Genomic DNA, 25,396 nt, shown 5'->3' on the forward strand with positions numbered 1-25,396 from the left:
TCCCAGCTGGAACACTGCATTCAGCTGAGCCTCAGCATGGAAGCATCCAAACCTCTTCATGCAGGGGAAATAGGAATGGAGAGAGAATGGTCCTTCCCTTCCATTTCCTGGTTAAATGATGAGCTGCTTGGTCAAGACAAGGGAGATTTCATTGCAAACCTTGCCTATTTGGCAGAGTGGTTTTGTAAGCTCCAGTTCCTGGAATACATTTTAAATTTTTTCAGGCCTAATGACTTCAGAAAAAACAACGTAGATACAACTCCTAAGGACACAAAGCTGAGAAGCATGGCTCCTCCCATCTCAAAATCATTCAGCCTAGTTTTTACATCTGTCACGTAAGTCAGAGGTGAAGATCTGCCTAATTATTTACTGAGCATTTGCAGATGAAAATACTATTCTGAAGTACATCAAGCATATTCCAAAACCAAGTTTTAGGCCTAATACTGTGGTCTGTTATATTAATCACAGGAAATTATTTTAACATGAATATGGTTATAAGTTTGACAGATTTAATTGCAATGTTTGCTTGCCCCCTTCCATATAGATGACATGAAATTAAACAAACTGGAGCTAGATATTAAAGGATGACTTATTTTGAAAAATGACTGCACATTTTTCATGAAGTTTGACAAGGTTATTTAAGTAGATCTGCTCAGGAACAAGATTAATCTTTACGCTGGCTTTATTTTTCATTTTGTAATATATTATGTCTCTCAGTGTTGAATTGTAATTTAATTCTAACCACAACAGTATTTTTGTTGTACACACAATAAATTAACATCCAAGAAAGGATGTCCTCTGCATTTCGTTACTGCTCAAGCAATTTTCACTTCAAAACATGTTATTCTTTACTGTTTTCTTGTCCAGTTCTGCACATCAGATGTCTGTAATTTTCTTCCTCCAAACTGCAAATACAGCCTGTTTATCTCTCACATCCAAAACAAGAGCACAAGAATAAAGGTTGACTAAATTGTTGCTCAATAGAACAAACCCTCCGAGATCCAAACCTAGCAAAGTTTGTAAGCATATATTCAATTTTAAACATGTTAGTATTTCCATTGCCTTTGAAATAATATGGTTTATGTTAATGCTCATATTTCAATTACGCACAGGCTAAAGAACTCACTGGAGAGAAGTCTGAGCACCTTCCTAAGCTGAGCAGACCTACTTCACTAAATGCAACCTCTGTCTTTCAGAAACTAAATTTCTTTACAGTCTTTATAAGGTAAAAAACTCAAGCTTCAATTTAAGATTTAAAATGAGTAATAGAAATTGGACATACATATTAAGTGAAATTTCAGGTATAAGGTCTTCTAATTTGCAAAAACAACTTCACTAGAAGTAGTTCATCCTCAGCAAACTACCTGTGACAAGTCAGAATTTCACTGATAAGCTGCTCAAATACTCCATTGTCTGTTCAGAGGTGTATCTAAAAATTCATCATGCCCGGTCCTTGAGGAAGAACAAGAATTCAATTCAAACTGAAAAGAGGCAGTGCTGGGAGAGGTTCTGACATTCAGAAAGGGTAGGCTGATAACAGAGAGAAAAATGACAGACTCAGTCTGCACCATTACTAAAATTAGATCATTTCTTTTGTTCTCCTGAACCTTCTGCTCTATTTGCCAGGAATCATATTAGCAACAGAAACTGTGAGAATCTGTCCAATCTTATTAGAGAAGCTGGACACAAAGAAATTATGAAAATCTTTTTTAAATGTACCTGCACTTAAAAAAGGCAGGCTTTTAGAACTCTGCAAGACTAGATCCGAAAACCTATGTCAAAAGAACTGGACATCAAACTAACAAAGCTTAATTAACAGTACTGCACTGTGCTGAGCACAGAACAGTATTTTACCATCCGCATCTATATATACTTACTGGTTTACTACTTAGGAAAGTGCTGGACAGGCTTAAAAAGAAGCATGCTCTTATCAAAAGCAACCAGTTCACCCCAAACGTACCTCTCCCATCTAAGCTGACTTTTCAATGCTGACACCCAAGAGTGTTGAAAGGCCAGCTCTGCTCTGGGGAAGCATTTTGATGGCTGGCAGTGAAACTCTTCCCTGTGTGGGAGATTTATCAGCAGATCTAACCTGTAATGCTGTACAAGCAAGTGATGATTCTGCTGTATACCAAGACACCATAGCCGAACTCCACGATATTGCGGGAATTTCACGTGAGAATCTTCACGCTGTGATCTTCCCTCACTGGTCTGCTTTTTTTAAGACATAATTAGAAGCAACAGGTAAGGACTAATACTTTCAGCCAGGCACATAAGGGAAATGCTCATCCTTGGGTGATGGGATCAGACTCCCTCTCTAGTCTGATTTTACTAAGATAGCAGATAAAAGTTCTTCCATAGCCTTGTTTGCAGGCTCATGGTTATGACATCTACAGAATAGCACATGACTCTTTCAGGCTTAGAAGGCCCTTAGCCTCCTTTCTCTGGGGTGGGCAGCCACCTGCCTACTTCACTAAAGGCAGTTCCTGGCACCACACCACTGCCTTTTAGTCCTTCTTAAGCAGGTACCAGCCCTGTCCAGGGCATCACTTCCCCAAAGGATTCAAGACATTTTATGCACAACCACAGACCAGATGCACTAAGCTGCTCAGACCTGCTCCTGGAGCAATGTTTCCTAACGTCAGCAGCTACTTAAAGAGCGTCAAACTATCCTCCAGGGACACCTATTTTGCTCTGTTCCCAAACTTGCACAAAGCCCAGATGTCTCACTTAGATCTCTGAATTAATTTTTTAGGTCAAGAATATTTTTTTAAGTCATTGCGAAGTTGGATGCAGGACAGTGGTGATCTAAACCTAGTCTTTAACAACTAGCAGGAGAGCATATGACCATTCTTAATTGGGTGAAGTGCTCAAGGACTGCTAAGGTCCTTCAGCTCCAGCAGTAAAAAGTTGTGTAAAAGACTGTTGCTGGAGTGAGGCGTCTTGCACATGATCTGTCTTTATTTATTACCACAACATCCGCAAGGGCATGGACTGTGGTATAAATGACAACTGTGAAGTCTGTATGGCCACAGGACTGTTGCACCCTGTCAGACTAAAAATACAGAATATCCCATAGTCAATCCTGGGTTGTCACTTCTGATTCTGGTAGTAAACAAATTTGCAGTGTGTATTTCTTTCTCTGTCCCTTTCTCCTCAGATCAGTGATAAATTCCCAAAACACAGCAATTCAAAGAGACTTCCAAGGCAAGTGAGTCTTTCCCAAAACAAAAAATATCTTACTAGATTGCTTTCTTAATCAGGACTTTATCAGCACTAAATTTAAGGAGGAAAAAAGTAAACAACAAAAGAATTCAGCTCACAGCTCCTTATTTTTAAGAATATCCTATGCAAACTAAAAGGAACCCTGTAAACTCAGACTGCTTTATACTCCACTGGGAGCAATTTTGGAAGAATACAGTTCTTATAAAATCCAAACTACATTATACACAAAACTGATACAAAATACTTTAATATTGCTTTAAATGTCATAGTAATTGGCTAAGTTATCAATTCTGAAATTAGTTGAAGTATATGTTTAGCCCCCATACAGGAAGGGTAGCTGAACGGGGGTTGACACTTGAGTTGATAAAACTCATTACATGGATGACTGTTGCCCTTAAGCTCTTAATGGTAGTTCAAAAATGACATCAAAAGCCTTTGCCCTCAGTAACATATACTTAGAGGTAGGAAAGGAGTACTTTTTCATGAAGTTTATTCTAAAAGGATAAAGTCATCCATAAAGAAGCAAGCTCCTTAGTCTGCTTTCCTGCCAGCCTAAGGCCATATTGTTGAAAGTCATTATTTCCAAGGGAGCCACAGAAAAGTAGTCACGGATAACACACATCCAGTGTACACAGCTTTCCAGAGAGCTACACAGATAAACACAAGATGAATCCCCTACAGGATGCAGAACAAAAAGACTGAGTAAAATGAGGAGTCAGATTTCACTCTGACATCGCGTTGGGAATGCCAGCCTACAGACCTCGATGTGATAATAATTATAACTTTGGGCATCAGGAAAAAGATAATAACCAACATCCATGATCTGATTTGGAAGTAATCTTTTTTTTTTTTTACCTAGCACTAATTATCTTTAAAAGAATAATTTCCTACAAGCTCTGTCTTTGCTAATAATCACTAAATAAGAAAAAGAATCTGTTTCTCCTACCCTTATAACTGTACACAAAGATGAATTCCAGAACAAAAATCACTTTTTGGTTTATCTTTTAAGATGAGAAAGGCCAGTAAGAAAAATATTTGCTCCTGCATGTATCTTTATAAACAAAGTAAACATTAAAAATATGGAAACACGCCTAATTATTATTTGGAGAATCTGGGCTAATAGCCCTTTCACAAACTAAAAGCAAGCAAGCTAAAAGCCAAGTCCCAGGTGTGCAAATAGTGTATTATAATTTTAAGGACATGAGGAGTTCCATTAATTTCAGTGGGATACTTCACATACTTGCAGTTACACATTGTGCTATGCATCTGCCAAGGATACTTGGAGGCTGGCAGAATTTACCTAGAACATTTTACACTGTTAGCAGGTTTTAACTTCTTTTATATGACTGAAATTCTTAGAACTCTTAAGAGAAATAAAATAGTATGCTCCCTCTCCAGTAAATAGCTTGGAGTTTGCATTGACCAAAATTCAGATTTATTATTTTGAGCAAAAGCGAAATCACAGGAAATGAGGACAGGTAAGAAGCCTCCTCTGAGTTTTGAAATACAAGTGGCAGAGCTTGCAACGAAATAAATCCACTGTATGTTCTGCTTCCCTACCCTCCCTCCCTTCCCCCACCCCCCCCCCCCAGCATTGTCATTTAGGATTTACCTATTCAAGAAAAGAATCATCATCTTTACAAAACTGTAACTGACTTGGTAAATTTGGACAGGATCACACTTGTCAATCAAAAAGTACACACCTGCTACTGACCTTTACTGAATTGTACAGATACACTATTTACCTTGGAATATCTGTGACATATGAACTCTTAAATTTAACAGGATTGCAACAGATACATTTGAAGGACAGGGTGAGTAAATCTTAACTCAAGGATCCTAAAAAAAAAAAAAAAAAGCATGTTTGGGTTTTTTTTTTTAAGATACTTGTTATTTGTCTTCCAGGAGGCTGCCCCAATGAGCTTCATTTAAAAAAAAAAAATACAGTAAATCAGCATTTTTCTTTGGAAGTGTTTCCACTGGATATCTCAATCTAACTGCCTTTTTATTATTTCTGAAGAATAAACATTAACAGGCTTATAAAAAGGCTATGATGCTTCTGGTAAGAACTGATTACAGTGAATCACTATATAAATTTTTACAGTTGTATTCATTATGGTTATTATCTGTGCTACATCAATTCTAAGCACATGTCTGTGTGTTACACTAGGAATTCACATTAAAATGAATATAACTGTAAGAATTTATATGGTGATTGATGTAACACAGATATTAAGGTAGACATGCACACCCTGGTGTTCTAATGAATCTAGTGAGTTATACCTTTTCGTATTATTAGACATGAATTATATTAAGCATGCTCACTCTGTTACATATTCTCAACGTTTAATGGGAGCAATTTGAAGGGATAAGCAGTATTGCAGTATTTGGATTTACATTCCAATTTGCCAGTGAATGCTTGTTTATTTAACCTAGAAGAAAACTGAGAATGCGTTTTCTCCTACCTGTGGCTAGAATCACTGTTCTCATATTGGATTAGCTACATATAAACACAGAAGGACACATTAACATTCAAGGAATATTTTAGAATCAGAATGCTGTGGATTATTTGTACTAAAAGTTTTAATATATTAGAATGTTGCATATTAATGTTGAAATAATTACAGAAACAGACCGATTGGGTTGGGTTTGCACTTTTGCTGATGTGGGAAGCCTACGAAAACGACCTAAGAAGTGATGAAAAAAACAGCCACTGAAACATCCATTCTACCTCTCAGAGGGACACTGGGAAACTTAAGAAACCAAAGACGTCTGGGTGAGAAGCTTATCAGCTGAAGAGGGATCAAACCCGAACAGCAGCTCTGCTGGAAGGCAGAACCCGTGCCAATGGCCAGAGAAGGCCCAGGAGTCACAAGATCCGACTGGCGCCTCTGCGGACAGGCATTTTATTCACCCTTCCCTTTTCTTCACCTCGGGGACCTGCTGGCAGGCCACAGCAAGAGAAATGCCTCACATCTCATTTTACAACCGAAGGACAACCGTTACGTGTGGAAAGCCAAGCAGTGAAAACCCGTACTGCTGAAGGAGGCGCTGGCAGGGCAGCAGGGGGCCGCCGGGTTCGGGCCCCAGGCTGCCATGAGGGTGAGTGCAGCGAGAAGTCGGCCAGCCCTCGTCCTGGCCGCCGCTCGCAGCTCCTGCACCGACTCCGCCAAGGAGACGCCCGGCGGGCGCCCAGCACCCCGCGTGCCGGGGCCATTTCCCACAGGCGGCTCAGACCCTTGTCGAGACTCTTTGCCACCGGCTGCCTCAGGCGGGCAAAATGGCGGCCCTGGCCGAGACGAGGGAAAAGGGGGCGGAGCCGGGAAAGGGCTGCCCCGGCAATACCGGGCCTCACTGCTGCCGTTAGCCACCCCCTCCTCCCCCTTCGCACACCCTGCCGTCCCCAGCGGCAACGGCAGCGCCGCGGCGGAGGCGGCACGACCGTGGAGGAGGAGCGTCCGGCTGTGGCCTGTGCCATTCATACTCCCTCAGGACAGTCGTGGGGTGGGGGGGAGTGTTCCGTCATCTTTCCTTCCACCGCAGGCTCAGCCCCGTTGCTCATTTCCCCCCACCCCGCAAAGCCCCTGACCTGCTCCGAGCCCGGGCCGGAGGTAGGTGCCCGCCTCGCAGAGGCTCTTTACCGTGGCTGTCTCTCGCTGGCCCCGACCGGTCGCCGTCATGGGCAGGCACTCGCTTATACCCGGGACGGCAGGAGCCGGGGCGCCGCAGGGCCCTTCACTGGAGCAGGGAGAGGCGGCAGGGCCTCCCCGAAGTGGGGAAGTGGCGGTGCGGGGGAAATCAGGGGCCAGTTGGGGGAGGCAGCCTGTCCCCACTAGCGTTGTCCCCTCCCAGGGGTGCCTCGGAGGACCCGGTGGCGGCCTGCCTTCCCCTCCGGAGCTGACAGTAGCAGAGGCTGCGCTTCGTTGATTACTTTGATTTCTTGGATGGGAAGCGCAGTGGCTCTGGTGGGAGCCCCTGTGGCAAGGTGCAGAGGTATCTCGGGAAGGTGATCTGCCGCCCTTCCCAAAAGGTGGTTATGGGATGCTCTTCCCAAAACTGGATGGAGCGTGTTGGCCTAAAACTTAGCATCCTTGGGGGAGGGGCATCAGCCTGCTCCGTCTGGCTCTTTTATTTGGAGCCATCCTGCAGCACCTGTGTACTTCAATCATGGAGTAGAGGTGCATGTCTGGCATGCAGGTGGGCATGGGGTGCACCAGAGTTTGTCTGAGCAGGGCTCCCCTATGCCTCCCATGCTGGCATTCCTCCCTCCCATGCTAGCAGGTGGTTTATAACCGTTGCTTAGTGTTGCATGAAAAGACCTGAAGACCACCGAGGTAAGTATTTTTAAACCCTATGTTCTTCAACAGCTTAGATGGCTGAGAGCTGTACATGTGTTTTGTAATCAGCTTGAAATAAAACCAAATGCACTGAGCTGATCCACCAGCAGTGGATGTGAAGGATGATGTTTGTTTAAACAAAAGTTCGTGCCCTCCTGTGAACTTCTGCATGAATTTGAGCAAGATTAGCTTTGTTCCCTTTTGTGATGAGGACATATAGAGGATATTGAAAGGGGGAACTTGTTAAATTACATTATGTTATTAAGTCCTTTTGCCATCATTGTCATGATAGTATCTCACACGGATCCCTGCTGGTGATGACAAACTGTTGTGTGGATTGTTTGGGTAACCAGGCAAGTTGTCAAAGTCAGGCCAGTCCTGTATGTTAGGAATGTGTATTGAAGCCAGGTCCTGTAAATGCTCACCAAGTGCAGTCTTGTTGCTAGGGCTTTGCATAGACACAATGAGACGCTCCGGAGTGCTTCTGACATCCTAATGTGCTACCTGACTATTTGGAAGCCAGGATAGTCGAGGATATCGTTTCCATAGTTTGTGAGCTTCAGTCTTGAGATTTTCATTTATAAATAAATGCAGTTCTTTTTATGGCTTGCTTTGGAACATAGCCAAGAAGAACTATATTGTTTACGTGCATAGCTTTTTGTGTCTCACACAAAAATGTCTATTGTTTACACAGAAACTGTAAGGGGAATGTTTTGTTAACTTTTTGTTAGCAATATAAATAGTCAAACACAAACGCAGACTAGAACTTGAAACCAAAATAGTCCTTCCTAGAGCAGAAAAACAAAGATGCCAGAAAACTTGTTTTTCAAGAAAAATTATGCACCTCTTGGGTCTGTTTCTTTTAAAACTTGACTTCTAGCGTTTGTGCACATACAGATCTTCTACTTCATGTAACTTTCACAGCAACTTATTTTCATGCCTAAGGTACCCATCTAAACAGTGTTTCTAAGCAAGATTGGCTGAATTGTTCTAGGTTTGTTCTTTTTAATTGCATTTGAAATTTGGTTTTAGTTGGGTGTGTCCCTGTTACATTTTCAAATTCCTGAGATGACTGTGATAAATTCCTCTCTCCATTGTCAACATGTGTCTTTTCCATTAAGACTGAGCTGCCTTCCCTTTCTTTTAGGAAACTTTCAGTGGCTTTTAATAGTATGACCAAAAACCTTCAATGGTGTCAATATTCTGCGTTCATTATTCTGTGTGTAAAAATTCCAAAATGGAATGGAATTACAAAATGGAAATAGAAAACTCATAGCCTGCAAGGAGAGATGTTACATAGGCTGTGGGGCCCTGCTTTCATTGTGGAGTGAATTGCCTTAGTGGACCCTGAATGCAAATTTCCAGTTGTGATAACACATATGAATGGCCCTTAATCTCTTACTTGTGCTGGTTTTTAATTTAGTCCCATGATGACCAGCCTCTACCTTTAGCCAAACAACTGACACCTGCTTAAATGTAAGGATCAGGTTGTTCTTGGGAGCACCTGAATGCAATCGGTATTGTAGAAAGAAGGGATTACAGTAGTTTTGAAGCTCCGTGGCAGCCGCATGTTTCATTTTTAATATCTCAGCAATTATGTCTAGTACATTTTCATCGTATTATACAGGAGCAGTAGAAGAAAGTCAGAATTTCAGTACTTCCACATCTACTGCATCCCAACCAATCTTTTTCTTAGAATTATTATTGGAGTGCTTTAGCACTGCATTTTTGTGCTGTTTTTTCACCCTGTTTCTTAGCTTGAGTATTTCTACCTGTCATTCATGGATTCTTACTTTTGTGACTACAAGAATAAAATAATATTTGAATATCATAGTTTCCATTTATATTCATTATTTCTACATTGCCTGATCCTCTAAATGAATATTCATATTTGCTTTCTATTTGATGATTCATAGTAAATAGCTACAGGTATCTATTTTATTTCCTTTTTTCAGCTTTGTCCATTGTCATATAGAAGCATGTATGCCAATTCGACCAAAACTCACAAGTATTGTGTTTATTTTTTTATTTTATATGTTTTAGGAAGTGGAATGTAAACTGTTTATTTTACGCATTGTGTAGTACTTAGTACAGTGAGACCCTGTTCTGCAGCTAGGCTGTGTAAGGAGAATAGTGAAAATGCTGATGTGGAAAACGGTTTTTAATGTTTCTACTAATATTTTGGGGTTTTGGTGTTTGGTTTTGGGTTTTTTTTCTAGTTTATTTCATAAGGTTTTGCTTTTTATGGGGACCTCAGTGTGGCTGTATTCTTGCACTCTGTCGTGGTTTAAGCCCAGCCAGCAGCACAGAACCACACAGCCGCTTGCTCATTCCCTCCACTTCCTCTGCCTGCTCTTAGAGAGATGGGGAGGAGAATTGAAAGAATGTAACTCCCACGGGTTGAGATAAGAACAGTCCAGTAACTAAGGTATAACACAAACCACTACTGCTACCACCAGTAATAATAATGATAAGGAAATAACAAGGGAAGACAATACAACTGCTCACCGCCCTCCGACCAATACCCAGCCTGACCCCAGCAGTGATCTAACCCTTCTGGGTAACTGCCCCCAGTTTATATAGTGTGCATGATGTGCTGTGGTATGGAATACCTCTTTGGCTAGTTTGGGTCAGGTGTTCTGTCTCTGCTTCTTCCTGGCTTCCCCTCCTCCCTGGCAGAGCATGAGACTCAAAGTCCTTGGTCAGAGTAAACATTACTGAGCAACAACTAAAAACATTGGTGTTATCAACGCTGTTCCCAGGCTGAAAGTCAAAAACACAGCACTATGCCAGCTACTAAGAAGGAGAAAAATGACTGCTACTGCTGAACCCAGGACAGTATCCACCCCTTATTCCGTACCATTCACATCATGCTCAGATCTCACATTTTTCAATATACCATCACTTTTGTCTCATATATACATATATATATATATATATATATATATATATATGTTTATCTCCATCTGCACACACACAAAGAGAGAAAGAGAGATCATTCCTTAGTGCACAGACCAATCCCTATAAAGCTGCTGAGTTCATCTGGTCCATGATGTCGGGCTCCATCTCTTATAACAGTCTTTTAGAGCAGGAGAGGCTGTGTGCAGTGTTGGGTTGTTGCCTGCTGATGATACTGCAGAAGTCATCTGGTTTCATCAGAGTTCGTTCTTTGTTGGAATGATGGTTGGAGGGAAGTCAGGGCCATCCACTGGTGATCTGAAGACATCTAGTTGGTGGGCTATAAAAGTATTACATAGCAGGCAACAGCATATAGTTGAGTTCATTGGCTGTTTTCTCCTAAAATCAAATCTCCTTGAGGTCCACATCAGACTTCTCCATCTTCCCGCATTACCCACCAGGTATATCTGGGTCTCTGAGCAAAAGCAATCCCACGAGTGGGTTTGCTGTTACCTGAAGTAGGAATAACCCAGATTGCCTTTCCCAGCAAATTCCTTATGTGACCACAGGAACTTTGTCCCCTTCAACAGTATGTAAAAGTTCTGACTGGTCTGGTCCAGCCCTGTTGGCAGATCCTCTGGTGTTGACCAACCAGATGGCTTTTGGTAAGTATGTATCCCAGTGTTTGAAAGTCCCACCATCCATTGCTCTCAGTGTAGTTTTTAACAGCTCATTGTACTGTTCAATTTTCCCAGAGGCTGATGCATGGTAGGGGATGTGATATACCCACTCAATGCCATGTTCTTTGGTCCAAATGTCTATAAGGTTATTCCAGAAATGGGTCCCATTGTCTGACTCTGTTCTCTCTGGGGTGCCATGTCACCACAAAATCTATTTCTCAAGGCCCAAGATAGTGTTCCGGGCAGTGGCATGGGGCACAGCGTATGCTTCCAGCCATCTGGTGGTTGCTTCCGCAGTGGTAAGCACATGGTGCTTGCCTTGGCGGGTTGGTGGGAGCGTGATATAATTGATCTGCCAGGCCTCCCCATATTTGTACTTCAGCCATCATCCTCCATATCAAAGAGGCTTTAACCATTTGATTTGCTTAATTGCAGCACATGTTTCACACTTGTGAGTAACCTGGGCAATAGTGTCCATTGTTAAATCCACCCCTTGATCACGGGCCCATCTGTATGTTGCATCCCATTCCCTGATGGCCTGAAGTGTCATGGGCCCACTGGGCCAAAAATAATTCACCCTTACGTTGCCAATCTAAATCCATCTGAGCCAATTCAATCTTAGCAGCTTTATTCACTTATTGGTTGTTCAGGTGTTCCTCAGTGGCCTCACTCTTGGGTACATGGGCATCTAGATGGCATACCTTCACCACCAGCTTCTGCACCTGGGCAGTGATATCTTGCCACAGTGCAGCAGCCCAGACGGGTTTACTTCTGCATTGCCAGTTGCTCTGCTTCCATTGCTGCAACCACCCCCACATGGCTTTTGCCACCATCCATGAGTCAGTATAGAGATTCAGCAATGTCTAAAGCCATCTGGATGGCTTTCACCTCGGCAAACCGACTCGATTCACCCTCTCCTTCAGCAGTTTCTGCAACTTGTCGGGGACTCAATACAGCTGCCTTCCATTTCTGACACTTCCAAAGCACGGGAGGGGCCCAGTAGACTAGATATTTGCCCATACAGTCCCACACACCCTGCCACTCATGACTGAATGCAGGACACGCTCACATGGCTGTTTACTGAAATCACTGATTCTTCTGTTTGTATATGGTGATCCTTACCAGGATTAATTGGAACTAGAGGTCTACGTCAAGGTATGATTAGAACTAGACCAGATGGAAGAAAATTTCATTTTTAGGAAAGTTTTGTGGTGTGGAAATGAGTTTGTTTTATTACCTCCCAAGAGCAGACTATATGCTTTATTTGTTGCCTGAAACTTCAGATTAAAGCACATGTTCACATTTCAAAATAGAGTCTTTTTCCAGTTCCAGTGTTTGCTTTGGAGTTGTAGCAGATTCTATGGGTGCTTTCGGATGATGTCTAACACTAACATGTCAGAATTCCACTCTAACTTGGTAATTGAAGATAGCACAAAATAATCCCCTGGGTAAGTTCTGAGTTCCAGACTCAGTAATGTTTCCTTCTTTTTCCTTCTGTTCTCTTACAGGAAAAATGATATTTATCCAGCATTCCTGAGTAATAAGAATGGGTCCAGATGTACCTCTGCTGAATGATTACAAACAGGAGTTCTTCTTGAAGCGCTTTCCACAGACTGTGCTGGGAGGTCCCAGGTTTAAATTAGGCTATTGTGCCCCTCCTTACATATATGTGAATCAGATTATTCTTTTCTTGATACCATGGGTTTTGGGAGGAGTAGGAACACTTTTGTACCAATTAGGCATTATGAAAGACTACTATACCGCGGCACTCTCAGGAGGACTGATGTTTGTTACTGCACTTATTCTTCAGATGACAAATCTATATGCAAAGCAGAAAACAGTGACAGTAGAAAGAATGCAAATTCAGAATACCCTAACAGATGAAGATGAGTTTGAATTTTCCAGCTGTATAGGTTCAGAGACAGTAAAATTTATTATTCCTGGCAAGAAGTATATAATCAACACCGTATTTCATTCCCTTCTGGCAGGGGTATTGTGTGGGTTGGGAACTTGGTATTTGCTGCCAAACAGAATAACCTTGCTTTATAGCAACATTGGAGGAACTGTTATGATCTTTGTATTTGGATGGCTCACTATATGTATAGGAGAGTATTCATTAATCATAAATACAGCTACTGAAACAGCTACTTTCCAAGCACTGGACACTTATGAAATCACTGCTCTGATGAGACCTTTCTACATTTTTGTCTTTATTGCAGTGGATCTTGCACACAGGTAAACCTAATGCAGCATTTAGCTAATTAAAGTAATGGGTATTTCATGTATTTTTGGTGAGAAAAATGAAATTATTCTTCTGAGGAAAATCAATTTTGGTATTTTCATCAACTGTAGAAACTCCAGAGAAAGAAGCAAGGAGAATATATGGTAAAAATTGAGGCATTACACTGTGCATGAAAAGTCGTTCTTAAATTTTTATAGCATTCCATGTAAATTAAGAAGAGTGGTTAGAGCAGTTTCTAAGTAGGGGACAACTAAAATTATCTCCTACTGTGTCAGTTTCAGTGTTTTTGTACCAGAGCATTTACATCAACATGCTTTTAAAGCATGTGTTTTGAAAACACATGTTGCTGACCTGGAATCATAGATCTAAACACCACAAACTTCAGGACTGCTGGGTTTTTAGCCAGGTTTCATCCTGGAATATTTTCTAATTTAGTCTCTGCAAAGTGATTGCAGAGGCTTTTAAACTACAGACAAAAAGGAGTGTGAATTTGGTTTCAATTAATGGATAAGCAAATGTGAATATTGCTATATCTTGTTATATGGATTTTGAACTTGGATTTTTAAATGCTTTTGTAATATACAAGAACTATGTCGGTCTGCAAATAGGAGACTTATATTTCCACTTCTCAGATGAGTGTCTTAGATGAAGTTTTTGTAGAATCTCTTAAAGCGAAATTTTTTAGATTTACTCTATGCATTCCTTCTCCCTGTCAGGTGATATTTATATCACTTTGTCATATGCATATTTTATGGTTGAGGCACTTCAAATGCATGTAAAAAAAAAAAGGCATGTTTGATTTTACTTGCCTTGCATTTGGAGATTTCTTTGTTAACAGTTTTACCCTAGTTGCCTCAGATCATAGTCTCAGTAGTATACCTGTGGCCTTGGACCCCAAATTCTTTTAATTTCCTGAGGAGAAAATTCAGACATTATTTAAATTCATGACAAAATTCCTTTAAAGCTTGCTTATTTATTTATTAAGAATTAGACAGAAACCAAATATATTACCTTTAACTTAAGTAGCTAGCTGGTAAACCATATATGACTTAGAATTTATGCAGATTTCTAATACTGATGTTTGTATTTTTACAGGAATATTTCAATAGTTTTATGCAGAAAATAATGTTTTATATTCCTAAAGAGAATTTATCCCTTGATGCACAGGCAACATGCCAGTTTTCTCAGAGTTAAGGCTTACCTCTTGGGCCTTGGACTTGCATAAAGTTTCACTTCAGTAATTCTGTAATTCTGAAAGCCTTTTTGCACAAGTATTTCTTGAGTGTATTATCACAACAGTATCAAAACTGTTACGATACTTACGTCAGGTTATGCAGATGAGTTAAGGGAAGGCTTCAAATCTATTGAATGAAAAATTAGCCTGTGTTCTGGTGTTCTAATTGGCATATTACTGCCCCAAGCATAAATGTATGTCCTTATTTTTGCTTGTAAAAGATAATAATTGAGGTTTTGTAGATTGAATATGCAGTGTTTATACTTCTGGATTTGCTGTAGTACTCAAAAAGTCTTCCCACACATTGGTTGTATTTCTTTCACAGAAGTCAAATACTCTTCTGTTTGATTCTTTTATCCAGGTTTGCTGTCAACGCACCCATTCTAGAACAGACAAACCAGATTTTACACATTGTATTTCTCTTTCTGCCATTCTTTTGGGCAATGGGAATTCTGCCCCCGCTTGATGCACTTTTTCTATGGGGAATGGAACAACTGTTGGCGTTTGGACTAGGAGGTTCACCTATGTCAAGTAACACAAAGTAAATGTTGTTTATATAATTGTAAAATATATCAATATTGTTTATAACCTTTTTCTTTTCAAGCAAATCTTTTTTATTTTCTCCTTCACAGGTTATTAGTAATGTTTCTCATTTCTGCTGGAACAGCAATAGCATCGTATTTCATTCCCAGCACTCTCGGTGTGATCCTCTTCATGACTGGATTTGGGTTCATACTGAGTCTTAACCTAAGCGAGATTGGTTTTGCCTTCAAACACACCATGGTCAGCCATTTAGCCTCCAGAAAATCTAAAAATATGCACAGAGGTCTTAGAATACAATTTGGGTGGAGGGAATTTATTTTTTATTTGACTGTGTTGACTTTTGCTCTCATAGAAGCTAGCCTGCTGCATCAGTTTGCAGGCTTTTCGTCATTTTCCAAAGGCAGTCCTCAGGCAATAGCAAGTTACATTCTGATCATATTACTTATAATTATGTGGATTCTTAGAGAGATTCAGAGAGTATACTTGTTTGGAGTCTTCCGAAACCCCTATTATCCAAAGGATGTCAGGACTGTGACTGTGTTCATGGAGAAGCAAAGAAGGCTAATGAAAGTTGGTGTTGTCAGGAGGATTTTGCTAACACTAGGTAGGAATACGCACTGTCTGTTGTTTGTTAGATAATGCTTGTAGGAAGATTGAAACAACACTAGAATTACTGTATGTGCAAGATTCTATGAATGACCTGAGAAAAAACAAATAGATGGAAATATTTGTTGATGTTTTACTCAGTTGTGCATTGAGGTTGAAATTACTGGATCAGGATATTTAAAAGTGGTCAGTGATGTATTATTTATTCCTTTTTTAAAGGGTAAGCCAAAAAACTTGAGCTTTTAAAAAGTCCAGCTTGGAAACCAAGGCCTTTTAAGGAGCTTTAGTTATGAATAACATCAGTACTCACTTTTGAAAAAATGGCTCCTATAGATCTTTGTAAAAGCCACTTGGAAGCAGTTGAGAATCTTCAAGGTGACTGAAGACTTGGTTCTTACAACTTACTAGTAAAAAGAACAGTCTTCTTTCTGATAGTTAGGGACAAACATATCTACTTTGGGGGAACTAAGTTTTGATCTGAATTATTTAATTTCATAAAGAAGGACCAGTTTGGGGAAGTGTATTGATAAGTGCTGTTCCCATGTTTGTTGTTTTTTACTTGTTCAAGTCTTCCTGTTCTCTTGGGGAAACAACAACAAAAAAGAATAGCAAGTAACAACTAAGCATCAATATAAATCTTTGCCATCTCAGGCCATTAGCGCAAATATACTGTCTGATAGCCTCAAAGTGTAGTACAAAGAGGAGTTGTAATAATGGAGGGAAGAGTCCTCTTTTTATGCTAAGATTTCCATTCTGAAATAAGACTGTTTACCTCTGTGTTTTTTAATTATGGATTTGAAAGGAAATCAATGATTGTTTTATTTTAATTACAGTGTCTCCCTTTGCTATGATAGCATTTCTGGCACTAGACCGGTCGCTACAGAATCTTCATTCTGTGTCTGTTTGCCTTGGATTCACAAGAATATTTAGGATGGTAATTTGAATTTTAAATACGTTAGCCTAAGAAATTCTCTTGTATGTGATTTAAATATTAAGGTGACTTGGAAGGAATATTCCAGGTCATGAAAGCAGAGATAGATAAATATATTTTTAAATGTATGTCTAATGTATCTCTATTTAGGTCTGGCAGAATACAGAAAATGCCCTAATGGACATAGTGGTTGTGTCAGTAGCACAAATGTTCGTGTTTAATCCAGACCTCTGGTGGAACAGGAACCTTGATACAGGAATCAGACTCTTGCTGGTAATTGTCATAATGTAAATCTGAGCTGATAGTTGTCACAGCCTTTGTTTCCTTGCCCTCCCCTATAAGAGAATTAGAGTCCAGAACCTAGCAAATAGAAGCTAAAAAACTGTGTACCATAAAGTCTAACACCAGTCAGTGATAATCATGCTTCATTTTTTTAAATTAGTGTTGATAAGGCAGCTTTGGCAGTGCTGAATACATTATGATACAGGATACAAATAAACATTCTTGTTGTATATATCTTGCAGGTTGGCATCCTACGGGATCGACTGCTCCAGTTTGTCTCAAAGCTGCAGTTTGCCATTGCTATTCTTTTGACATCATGGACGGAGAAAAAACAACGCCGTAAATCCACTGCCACCTTAATCACACTCAATGTCGTTTTCTTCCCAATCCTGCTGACCTTCATTGCCATCTCTGCACTCCTTTCTTCTCCCCTGCTGCCGCTGTTCACATTACCAGTGTTTTTGATCGGATTTCCCAGGCCTGTCCGAAGCTGGCCGGGACCTGTGGGCACTACAGCATGTGTTTGCTCCGATACCGTGTACTACCAGCAGATGGTTCCGAGTCTGGCAGTTGCTCTGCAGTCTGCACTAGCAGCCGGGAGCCTAGGTAGGTACACTAGCAACACTGTAAAGGAATGGAGCTAAATGTTTTAGGGAACAATTTTACTGAAGACCAGGAGATTCATAGCATCTTTTTAAACCACATTTCACAGCATAGGTTAAAGCTGATGTTCAGAGATTGTTCAATTGAGGAGAAAGAGAGTACTTTCATCCTTCTCATATCTCCATTTGTTACGTTATTTAAAAAAAATCAAACAACCTCTAGTTTATCACTGAAATAGGAGAAATTAAATGGTGATGAAATGGTATCAGTCCTAATTATTTTATACAGAATAAAAAAGAATAGTATGCATTCATCCCACCTAATTGGAGGGAATAAATCACATTCTCTTGACCAAAGAACCAAGATGTTCAGTCTAAAGAAAAGAAGGCTCAGGGGAGACGTTATCACCATGTTCCACTTTTTAAAGGGTGGCTACAAAGAAGATGGAGACTCCCTTTTTACAAGGAGACACATGGAAAAGGCAAGGTGTAATGGACATTCTCAGGTATAAAGTTACTCCCAGAGAGATTTGATCTGACATTAGAAGGAAAATTTTCACAATGAGAACAATCAGCCACTGGAGTAATCTCCTCAGGGAAGTGGTGGATTCCCCAACACTGGACATTTTAAGATTTGGCTGGGCAGGTGGCTAGACCATCTAGTCTAGGTCATGCTTTGCCCAGAAAGGTTGGACCAGATGATCTTTGAGATCCGTTCCAACCTGGTATTCTGGAATTCTGATTCTTAGACAAGGGGTAAATATCTACATAAGCCTCTTAGAAAATGACCTGTGACTAGAAAAATGGACTAATACTTGAAGGGAGTGGAAATGAACCTTAATGACATTTTTCTGAAGACTACTGGTGTAGAGAAAGGTATTAAAAAATAAAGCTAAGAAACTCTTCTCTAAAGAAGAGACACTTCAGTTTGTCTACTGCATATAGAAACCTAGGTATGGTTTTTATATATATATATATATATATGTTATGTATCTTATATCTATACATAATTTCAATATATACACATTTTTAATATATATCCCCATCATAACACCATAGCCATCATGACTGTGGCGGCATGTATGCCCCAGAATAAATAATTTAAAACACTAGTCTTCAGGGGATGAGAGTCTTCTCTTTAATGGGAAAACCTGTGAATTAATGTCTTCAAGCAAGAAAAAATGTGGTGTTCTCAGATGAGCTCAAAATGAAGAGGTACCACTTTGTGTCTAAAACCATCCTTTTTTCTGTGTAAAGTAGTTTTAGTAGCTTTAACAGCTAGCAAGAAAATAATTAAAATCTTTGCAAAATCTTAGCAAGAAAATGCACTTCATTAGCTCAGTGGGATAGAAAAGGTTACTTAAATTTTAACTACAGCTTAATGGTTGGTTTCACTGATTTCATCTTACAACATTCTAAATCTAAAATTCTCTGTGCAATTGAGTGGTCACTTGGATAAGAGAGACAGCAGAAATAGGTCATAAACTGGCAGCAAATGGAGTGCTTAAAAACAGCACCATTGTTTTGGAGAAGCTGACAGTAGGGATAACTTAAGAAATACACCAGTTGCTAGGAAGTTCGGCATTGCACTTCTACTGAAATAGATAGAAGAGAAAAAAAGTACCTTTTTTTTGACATGTGTTATCTGATTTTTACAATGAGAGCCAGGATGTGGGGGTTTTGAGTACCAATTACTTTGTGTGATCTGAAATTGTTCAGGAGTTGATGTCAAATTCCAGTTTATTTTGTGTGGCTGTACTTTTGGTGATGTCAAACAATACAGTGGCATCAGATTTATTCCCACACACAGAGGTATTTCAGAAAGACTACAGATGATTTCTACTGTATCTACTGTTAGTGTTCAATGTGTATGCTGCTAATTCACACATCTTTAAAGATTAGCAGGTGCTCTTGCTTTGCCTCTATTTATGTATCCATAAAATGGGTGTTATATTGTGTCACTGGTAAGCTGACTCTTGAAAAGAATGATTTACACTCTGGATTTCACATCCTAAGGGATATTTTCTAATCATTCCAGAATATAGACAAGTCAGTTTAGGAACTGGTAGTGTAGGTAACAAATTCCTTTGAGTTGCAGTTTTATTTCTTCCCTAACAAATGAACGTCATGCTCCACAGCAAATAGGACTGTTAAGATACTCATGTGCCATGATGATTCTTTAATGTGTTTGGCAGTCATAAGAATTTCACATCTCTAGGTGACATCAGTGGGAACTGTGTGGTTGGAAATGCAACCAAAGATGGTCTTTAACCATTAAAGTCATCTCTACAAAGGGAACTGAGGGTGACGTGACTTAACCAGAGTGCAGTGTGGATCCTGTAGTCCTGCAGTTTGGAGGGGTTCCAGGTTTTCCACGACTTTTTCAAACATAGCACTGCAATTGCAAGATTGAGCTTTGAAGCTACTTTCTTTAAGATTCCAGGGTAGTAGTTTAGCTGGTTTGAACTGATTTTGATGTTGATGCAGAAATATTTTGAGTTTGCAATTGAATTCTTCAGTTGGCCTGTAGAAAAGTTTTCATCAATATAATACCACAATAATACCATAGATTTTGAGTTGTTTTGTTTGTTTTCTTTCCTTGTCTAGGTCTCTCTCTACCTGGATCACATTACTTGTGCCGCTTTCAGGACAGACTGATGTGGATATTGGTGCTAGAAAAAGGCTTCACTTACTGTGGGGTTAACATTAAGGTAACTGCATGCTGAGGACTGCATTAATGTTTCTGAATCATAAAGATGTTTTGCGGTATAACATGTCAGCAGTGTAACTAATTAACCTGATGCTCAAGTTGATTAAGATGTGGGTTATTGCTATAGTAACTAGTTTTGCAACTGATATGCACTTAACAGGTGTGAATTTTGTTATTATCTAGTTTGTGACACATTAATAAGCTGGCTAATAAGATCTGTTTGAGGTGAAGGTTTCTTTATTTTTAGATACTAAGCTGGGTCTATTATTGTAATGAATGCTTTGCTATTACTATTATCTCTAGTTAGATTTGTAGGTTCAATTGTGGAAATACTGACAATGGAATGTATCTTCTTCAGAAAAAAAATTGCTGCAAGAAACCAGCTTGCTGGCATTTAAGGATATGAACTGGTGAAGGCTAAAACCAAATTATTTTTGTTTATGCTTTAGGGGTTAGAATTGCAGGAAACATCCTGTCATGCAGCTGAAGCTCACAGAGTCGATGAAATTTTTGAAATGGCCTTTGAACATCAGGAGCACACAAAGATTCTCTCTCCTAATCACCATTTTGGACACATTTTAACTCCTTGTACTGTTCTACCCGTGCGGCTGTATTCTGATGCCAGAAATGTGCTATCTGGAATAATTGACTCTCATGAGAATTTAAAGCATCTGAAAGATGATTTCATTAAGGTGCTTGTATGGATGCTTGTTCAGTATTGTTATAAAAAATCAAAAACATGGGAAAGCCCAGGCAGTGCCAACAAGAGCAAAAAAGGATCATTTTCAGAAAACCAGCGTAAAGGTGCAGTAGAAAGATCCAGTGCTCCGAAGGAAGAAGATAGCTTTAGTGTTGATACAATTGAGGACTGGACTGATGATAGTGATATTTTTGACCTTGAACCCAGTGGCAGAATGAAGGACAGAAAAGAGCCTGGGCCATTGGGAGATATACCAAAAGTACATCTGTCTATTCCAGGATCTGTAGAAACACGGGGCCAGGGCATCCCACAGGAAATGTCACCAGAAGACAAACTATACAGGGCTGTTGTGCTCGGGCTTCCTGCTGTAGACAAAGGGAAACAGCAAGAAGTTTTACCTCGGGTTGAATTTAGTTGCTCTTACTCAGAGCTATTGAGCATCCCCGAAGAATGGAGAACAGCCCCGGTTCCACCTTCCAAAGTAAATGAAATGAGGCAGAGGTTTCCAGAAGAATGGTACCACTTCATTTTGAGTCAGCTGGACTTCTTTCATCTGAAAGAAAAGCCTTACAATTTACCTGAAGCCCTTATGAAAGATAAAGCTTTGAAAGACTTATACATTCATGGAGTATTGTCGTGTTGTTTTGGTCTGTTTGGACTGGATAACACCGTGCCTGCCCCAAGCCATGTGTTCAGAGCATACACTGGTGGTATTCCATGGTCTGTTGGTTTGGACTGGCTAACCAGCAAACCAGAGCTCTTCCAACTTGCATTAAAAGCATTCAGGTAAAAGAAAACATTCCCTCAGATTATAAAATTATTATAGAGTCCTGCACTGTAAAAGTAAATAACACTTCACTAAGAGTAGTTCATATTAAAATCCTGTTGTTTAAATACATTTGTAGCTTCTTCCCAAATAAATAGTGCCTGTAGCTCCAGGCATTGGAGAGAGGGATATGGAGATTCTTTCCTTCCTCCCTTCCCTGCAGAAGCTGCCTCCAGCCCTGGAAATTCGCTGTGTTAAGTGGGGAAAAATCAATCCATTTTCATTCTCCCCATAATCTAAGAAAATTGTGATGGAGTCAGATGTTTGGCACTTTCCATTATCAGGGAGCAGGAACAGCATTTGAGGTGAATGAAAGATGTTTAAGTATGTTTATGTTTAAGTTTAAAGTATGACTTCCGGTATCTTCCAGATATACCTTTAAGCTGATGGTTGACAAAGCAAGCCTGGGTCCAATTGAGAACTTCAAAGAGCTGGTTAACTATCTGGAAGAATATGAGAACGATTGGTACATTGGACTGGTATCAGATCTGGAGTGGCAGCAAGCAGTTCTTCAGGAAAAGCCATACCTTTTTTCACTGGGGCATGACCCAAACATGGTAAGCAGAAAAATTACTAGTAAACAGGAGTTTGGGGTTTTTTCCCCACCGCTTTTGTGTTTTTTTCTTGTGTGTTCCAAAACATGAAGGCTGGGCAAAGAAGTTCAAGTTCATACTGGAGAGGAGTTCATATCACCGCTGTTGAAAGCTCACACTGCTTTGTTCTTCAGATGCAGCTATATTTCCTGATTATCTTTCTAGACTGAAGAACTGAAGCGAGGAGACTAGTTTACACACTTTGCCATTTTTAAAGGGATGATACTCATAGTATGTAGCCCTAAAGCTTCATCTAGTGCTTTAGAACCAAAATGCTTGGAGAATGTACTGAGTGCTGAATGTTTTGATCTGTTTGTTCTTACAGGGAATTTACACTGGGCGAGTTCTCACGCTTCAGGAGCTGCTAGTACAAGTGGGAAAACTTAATGACGAAGCTGTCCGAGGTCAGTGGGCAAATCTGTCCTGGGAGCTGCTGTATGCTACAAATGATGATGAAGAACGCTACAGCATCCAAGCACACCCTGTCCTGCTTCGAAACCTGACTGTGCAAGCTGCAGACCCACCTCTTGGCTACCCCGTGTATTCCTCTGAACTCCTGCATCTGCCTTTGTTCTAGAATGTCAGTAGCACTTTCTTTTTTAATTGTTATTTTGTATTTGCCATCTGCATGTTGGGAATCCAGTGTTTGTGTAACATTTATACACTGCTCTCGCAGTGGCGCTGGGTGGCAGTGCCAAGCCAGTGTACATGATTTGCACAGAAGTGGTGCTAGCCAGGACCTTTGGCAGGCAGGGAATTTTTAATACTTTTCTGGCTGCTGGAACATGTGAGACACCATGTGTGGCTGATGAGCCAGGAGATGCTGAAATTCTCTTCTCCAGTTTAGAGAAGAGCAGCATAATCCTGATCATTAACTATTTTTTAGTGCATTCTGGTGTATTTTTATTTCTTCTTCTCAAGACAGGTGACTTGCACTGACAGGTTACAGCTCATTGTAGTACCATCAACCACAGAGTTGGTAACCAAGGTGTACATACAACTATTTATATGATTTTTTTTTATTCTTGCCATTTTGTACTGAGTTTAGTTTTAGCGTTTGTTATAATATATGACTTCAGCTGATCTTCCTTGGCTGCAGTAAGTTATCTCTGTGCTTTAACAAAGTGAGTTGTGAAGGACGATTTGTACCAAAGTACTTGTTCTGGGGGCAAAGAGAATTTGTATATTAATGTGTCGGAATGCACACTGTGTTAACCTGTGTGACCTACTGATGAAGTAAACGTATAATTAGGGGAGGGAAGGAATTTAAGGCCAAATGCATTAACTTTATTTCTTCTTCCAATATCCATATATTTTATATATATATGTGTGGTGTGTGGGTGGGTGTATATGTTGTTTGCAGCCTACTCCACAGCACTAACCAGTCTTCCACAAACACTGCAAGAATTTGATAACGGGAGGCAGGATGGAAATGCAGCTGTCCGTGCCAGAAGTAATTTAGTTTTTTTAACCTTGCCACAGGTTAAAACATCATTTGGTAGTTGGTTTGTAACATTACAGGGCTCCTTGAAAACAGGTCTGGGTCATCTCTCCAGTGGCTCATTTACCCTGTTTGTTACCACCAGTCATTAGCAGGTAAGTGTTTTCTCTGTAGATTGGTAGTTACAGTGTAGTTACTGCTGCTTGTGCTGCCTGGGATGTAGGTCGTTGTCTGTCTTTAACCTGTAGAATCAATATAAATCAGATCTGCTCCATAACTGAACTAGTACTGGTTTAGAACACCCAGTGTTGTATTATCTGGAGCATGTTTATGACTCCTCACCTTTAAGACGTTTTTGTATCAGGTAACATTTGTCACAGAACTGTGTACTCAGCTGTTTGCTGCTCTTTAGATCAGTAACCATAGATGATTTTTTCAAAACATGCAGATGGTGCAGTGGACTTCAGAGGTGGTAAAGAAACCCCTGTCAAACTCCATGGTATAGCACTCTGAGGTACAGGATGAAATCCACACCAAACATTAGTGTAAGCAGCTTTTAGAATGTGATTGTCTGGCATACAGGAGTGTAAATAAGAAAGCACTGGTAACCAAAAATCACCTTGCTTGGCCATGAGCTCTATCTAGAAATAGAGACTCATGGAAGCCGATCTGGAAGGGCTTTTCGAAAGCTCCCATTTCAGCTCCTGCTCAAAAGGAGCTACTTGTGGGAAATGTATAACAAGATTTAGAACTTCCAATACCAGGAGTATCATGAACTCATCAAGTAGTTCACTCCACTTCTTTGCTGCTGTTCTTGCAGCAGTTGTTTTTTCCTAAATCTAATTGAACCTCCCTGCCTCTGTGTAAGCCTCTTACTTGTCTTCTGTACGGTCACAGAAAATTTTATTACCTTTTTTTCTTTGCAGCAGCAGTCTTTCATTTGAAGGTAGCTGTATTTCAACCCTCATTCTTTCTCTTCTGTAAACTGAATAAACTAATTGAGAAAAAAATGGAGTGTGCTGTTATCCTTTCCTCTTGTTTTCCTCTGGTTCTCTCCATCTGGTACCCAAACTACTTGAAGAGCATTGCTGGTAACTGGCCCTGGTGTTCCAGCAGAGATCCCGGTTGGTACCATATGGAGGAACAGACTTAGAAATGTGCAAAATTCCCGTCTGTGCATGGGAATGTGGCATCAGGCTCCAGTGCAGTGTAACATCCTGGGCCCTGCTGTCACAGGCAGTGTGTCCAGTTTGCATTTTCCAGTGTGTTTTGCAACAGTATGAATTCGACTGGCATGACTTTCTGGAACCCTCTTCAGATTATTTTGGCACAAACACAAGTTACAGCCTCTTATTCTGTATCACAGATACGTGCAGCCAGGTGCCCCTGTTAAACATACTGTTTTGTTTGTGTGTTCTTGAACTGTTTCTGCTTTGTTCTGGAGCATTTATTTATCAGGAATTTAGAGCATCTTCAAACCTGGCCTTCTCTCTCATACATGCTGCACTTTAGATTACCAACGCAGTACTAGTGCTGGACTCAGTGT

At 40.2% G+C, this 25,396-nt stretch overlaps 1 protein-coding gene across 3 annotated transcripts; it reads left to right on the forward strand.

The window, feature by feature from the left end:
• The first annotated feature begins 6,639 nt into the window (after window positions 1–6,639).
• On the forward strand, window positions 6,640–24,830 carry PCNX4 (pecanex 4). 3 transcript variants are annotated; one of them, XM_005149627.3, is made up of 11 exons: window positions 6,640–6,836; window positions 12,649–13,375; window positions 14,978–15,157; window positions 15,249–15,763; window positions 16,599–16,699; window positions 16,847–16,969; window positions 17,221–17,584; window positions 20,188–20,291; window positions 20,740–21,776; window positions 22,187–22,373; window positions 22,735–24,830. In XM_005149627.3, the coding sequence occupies exons 2-11, from the start codon at window positions 12,687–12,689 to the stop codon at window positions 22,984–22,986; spliced, it is 3,552 nt and encodes a 1,183-aa protein (XP_005149684.2). In that variant the 5' UTR covers window positions 6,640–6,836; window positions 12,649–12,686; the 3' UTR covers window positions 22,987–24,830. The 3 variants fall into 3 exon arrangements, with proteins under 3 accessions (XP_005149684.2, XP_030905293.2, XP_030905292.2); XM_031049433.2 differs by having other exon boundaries at window positions 15,624–15,763; XM_031049432.2 differs by lacking the exon at window positions 14,978–15,157.
• The last annotated feature ends 566 nt before the right edge of the window (window positions 24,831–25,396 follow it).

This window comes from Melopsittacus undulatus, chromosome 4, assembly GCF_012275295.1.
Source record: "Melopsittacus undulatus isolate bMelUnd1 chromosome 4, bMelUnd1.mat.Z, whole genome shotgun sequence".
Classification (NCBI taxonomy): Eukaryota; Metazoa; Chordata; class Aves; order Psittaciformes; family Psittaculidae; genus Melopsittacus; species Melopsittacus undulatus.

Coding starts and splice junctions, on each gene's coding strand:
- PCNX4 (XM_005149627.3), top strand. CDS start 12,687: ATGGGTCCAGATGTACCTCTGCTGAATGATTACAAACAGGAGTTCTTC. Junction 16,700..16,846: donor TCACAAGAATATTTAGGATG/GTAATTTGAATT, acceptor ATCTCTATTTAG/GTCTGGCAGAATACAGAAAA. Junction 17,585..20,187: donor ACTAGCAGCCGGGAGCCTAG/GTAGGTACACTA, acceptor TTCCTTGTCTAG/GTCTCTCTCTACCTGGATCA.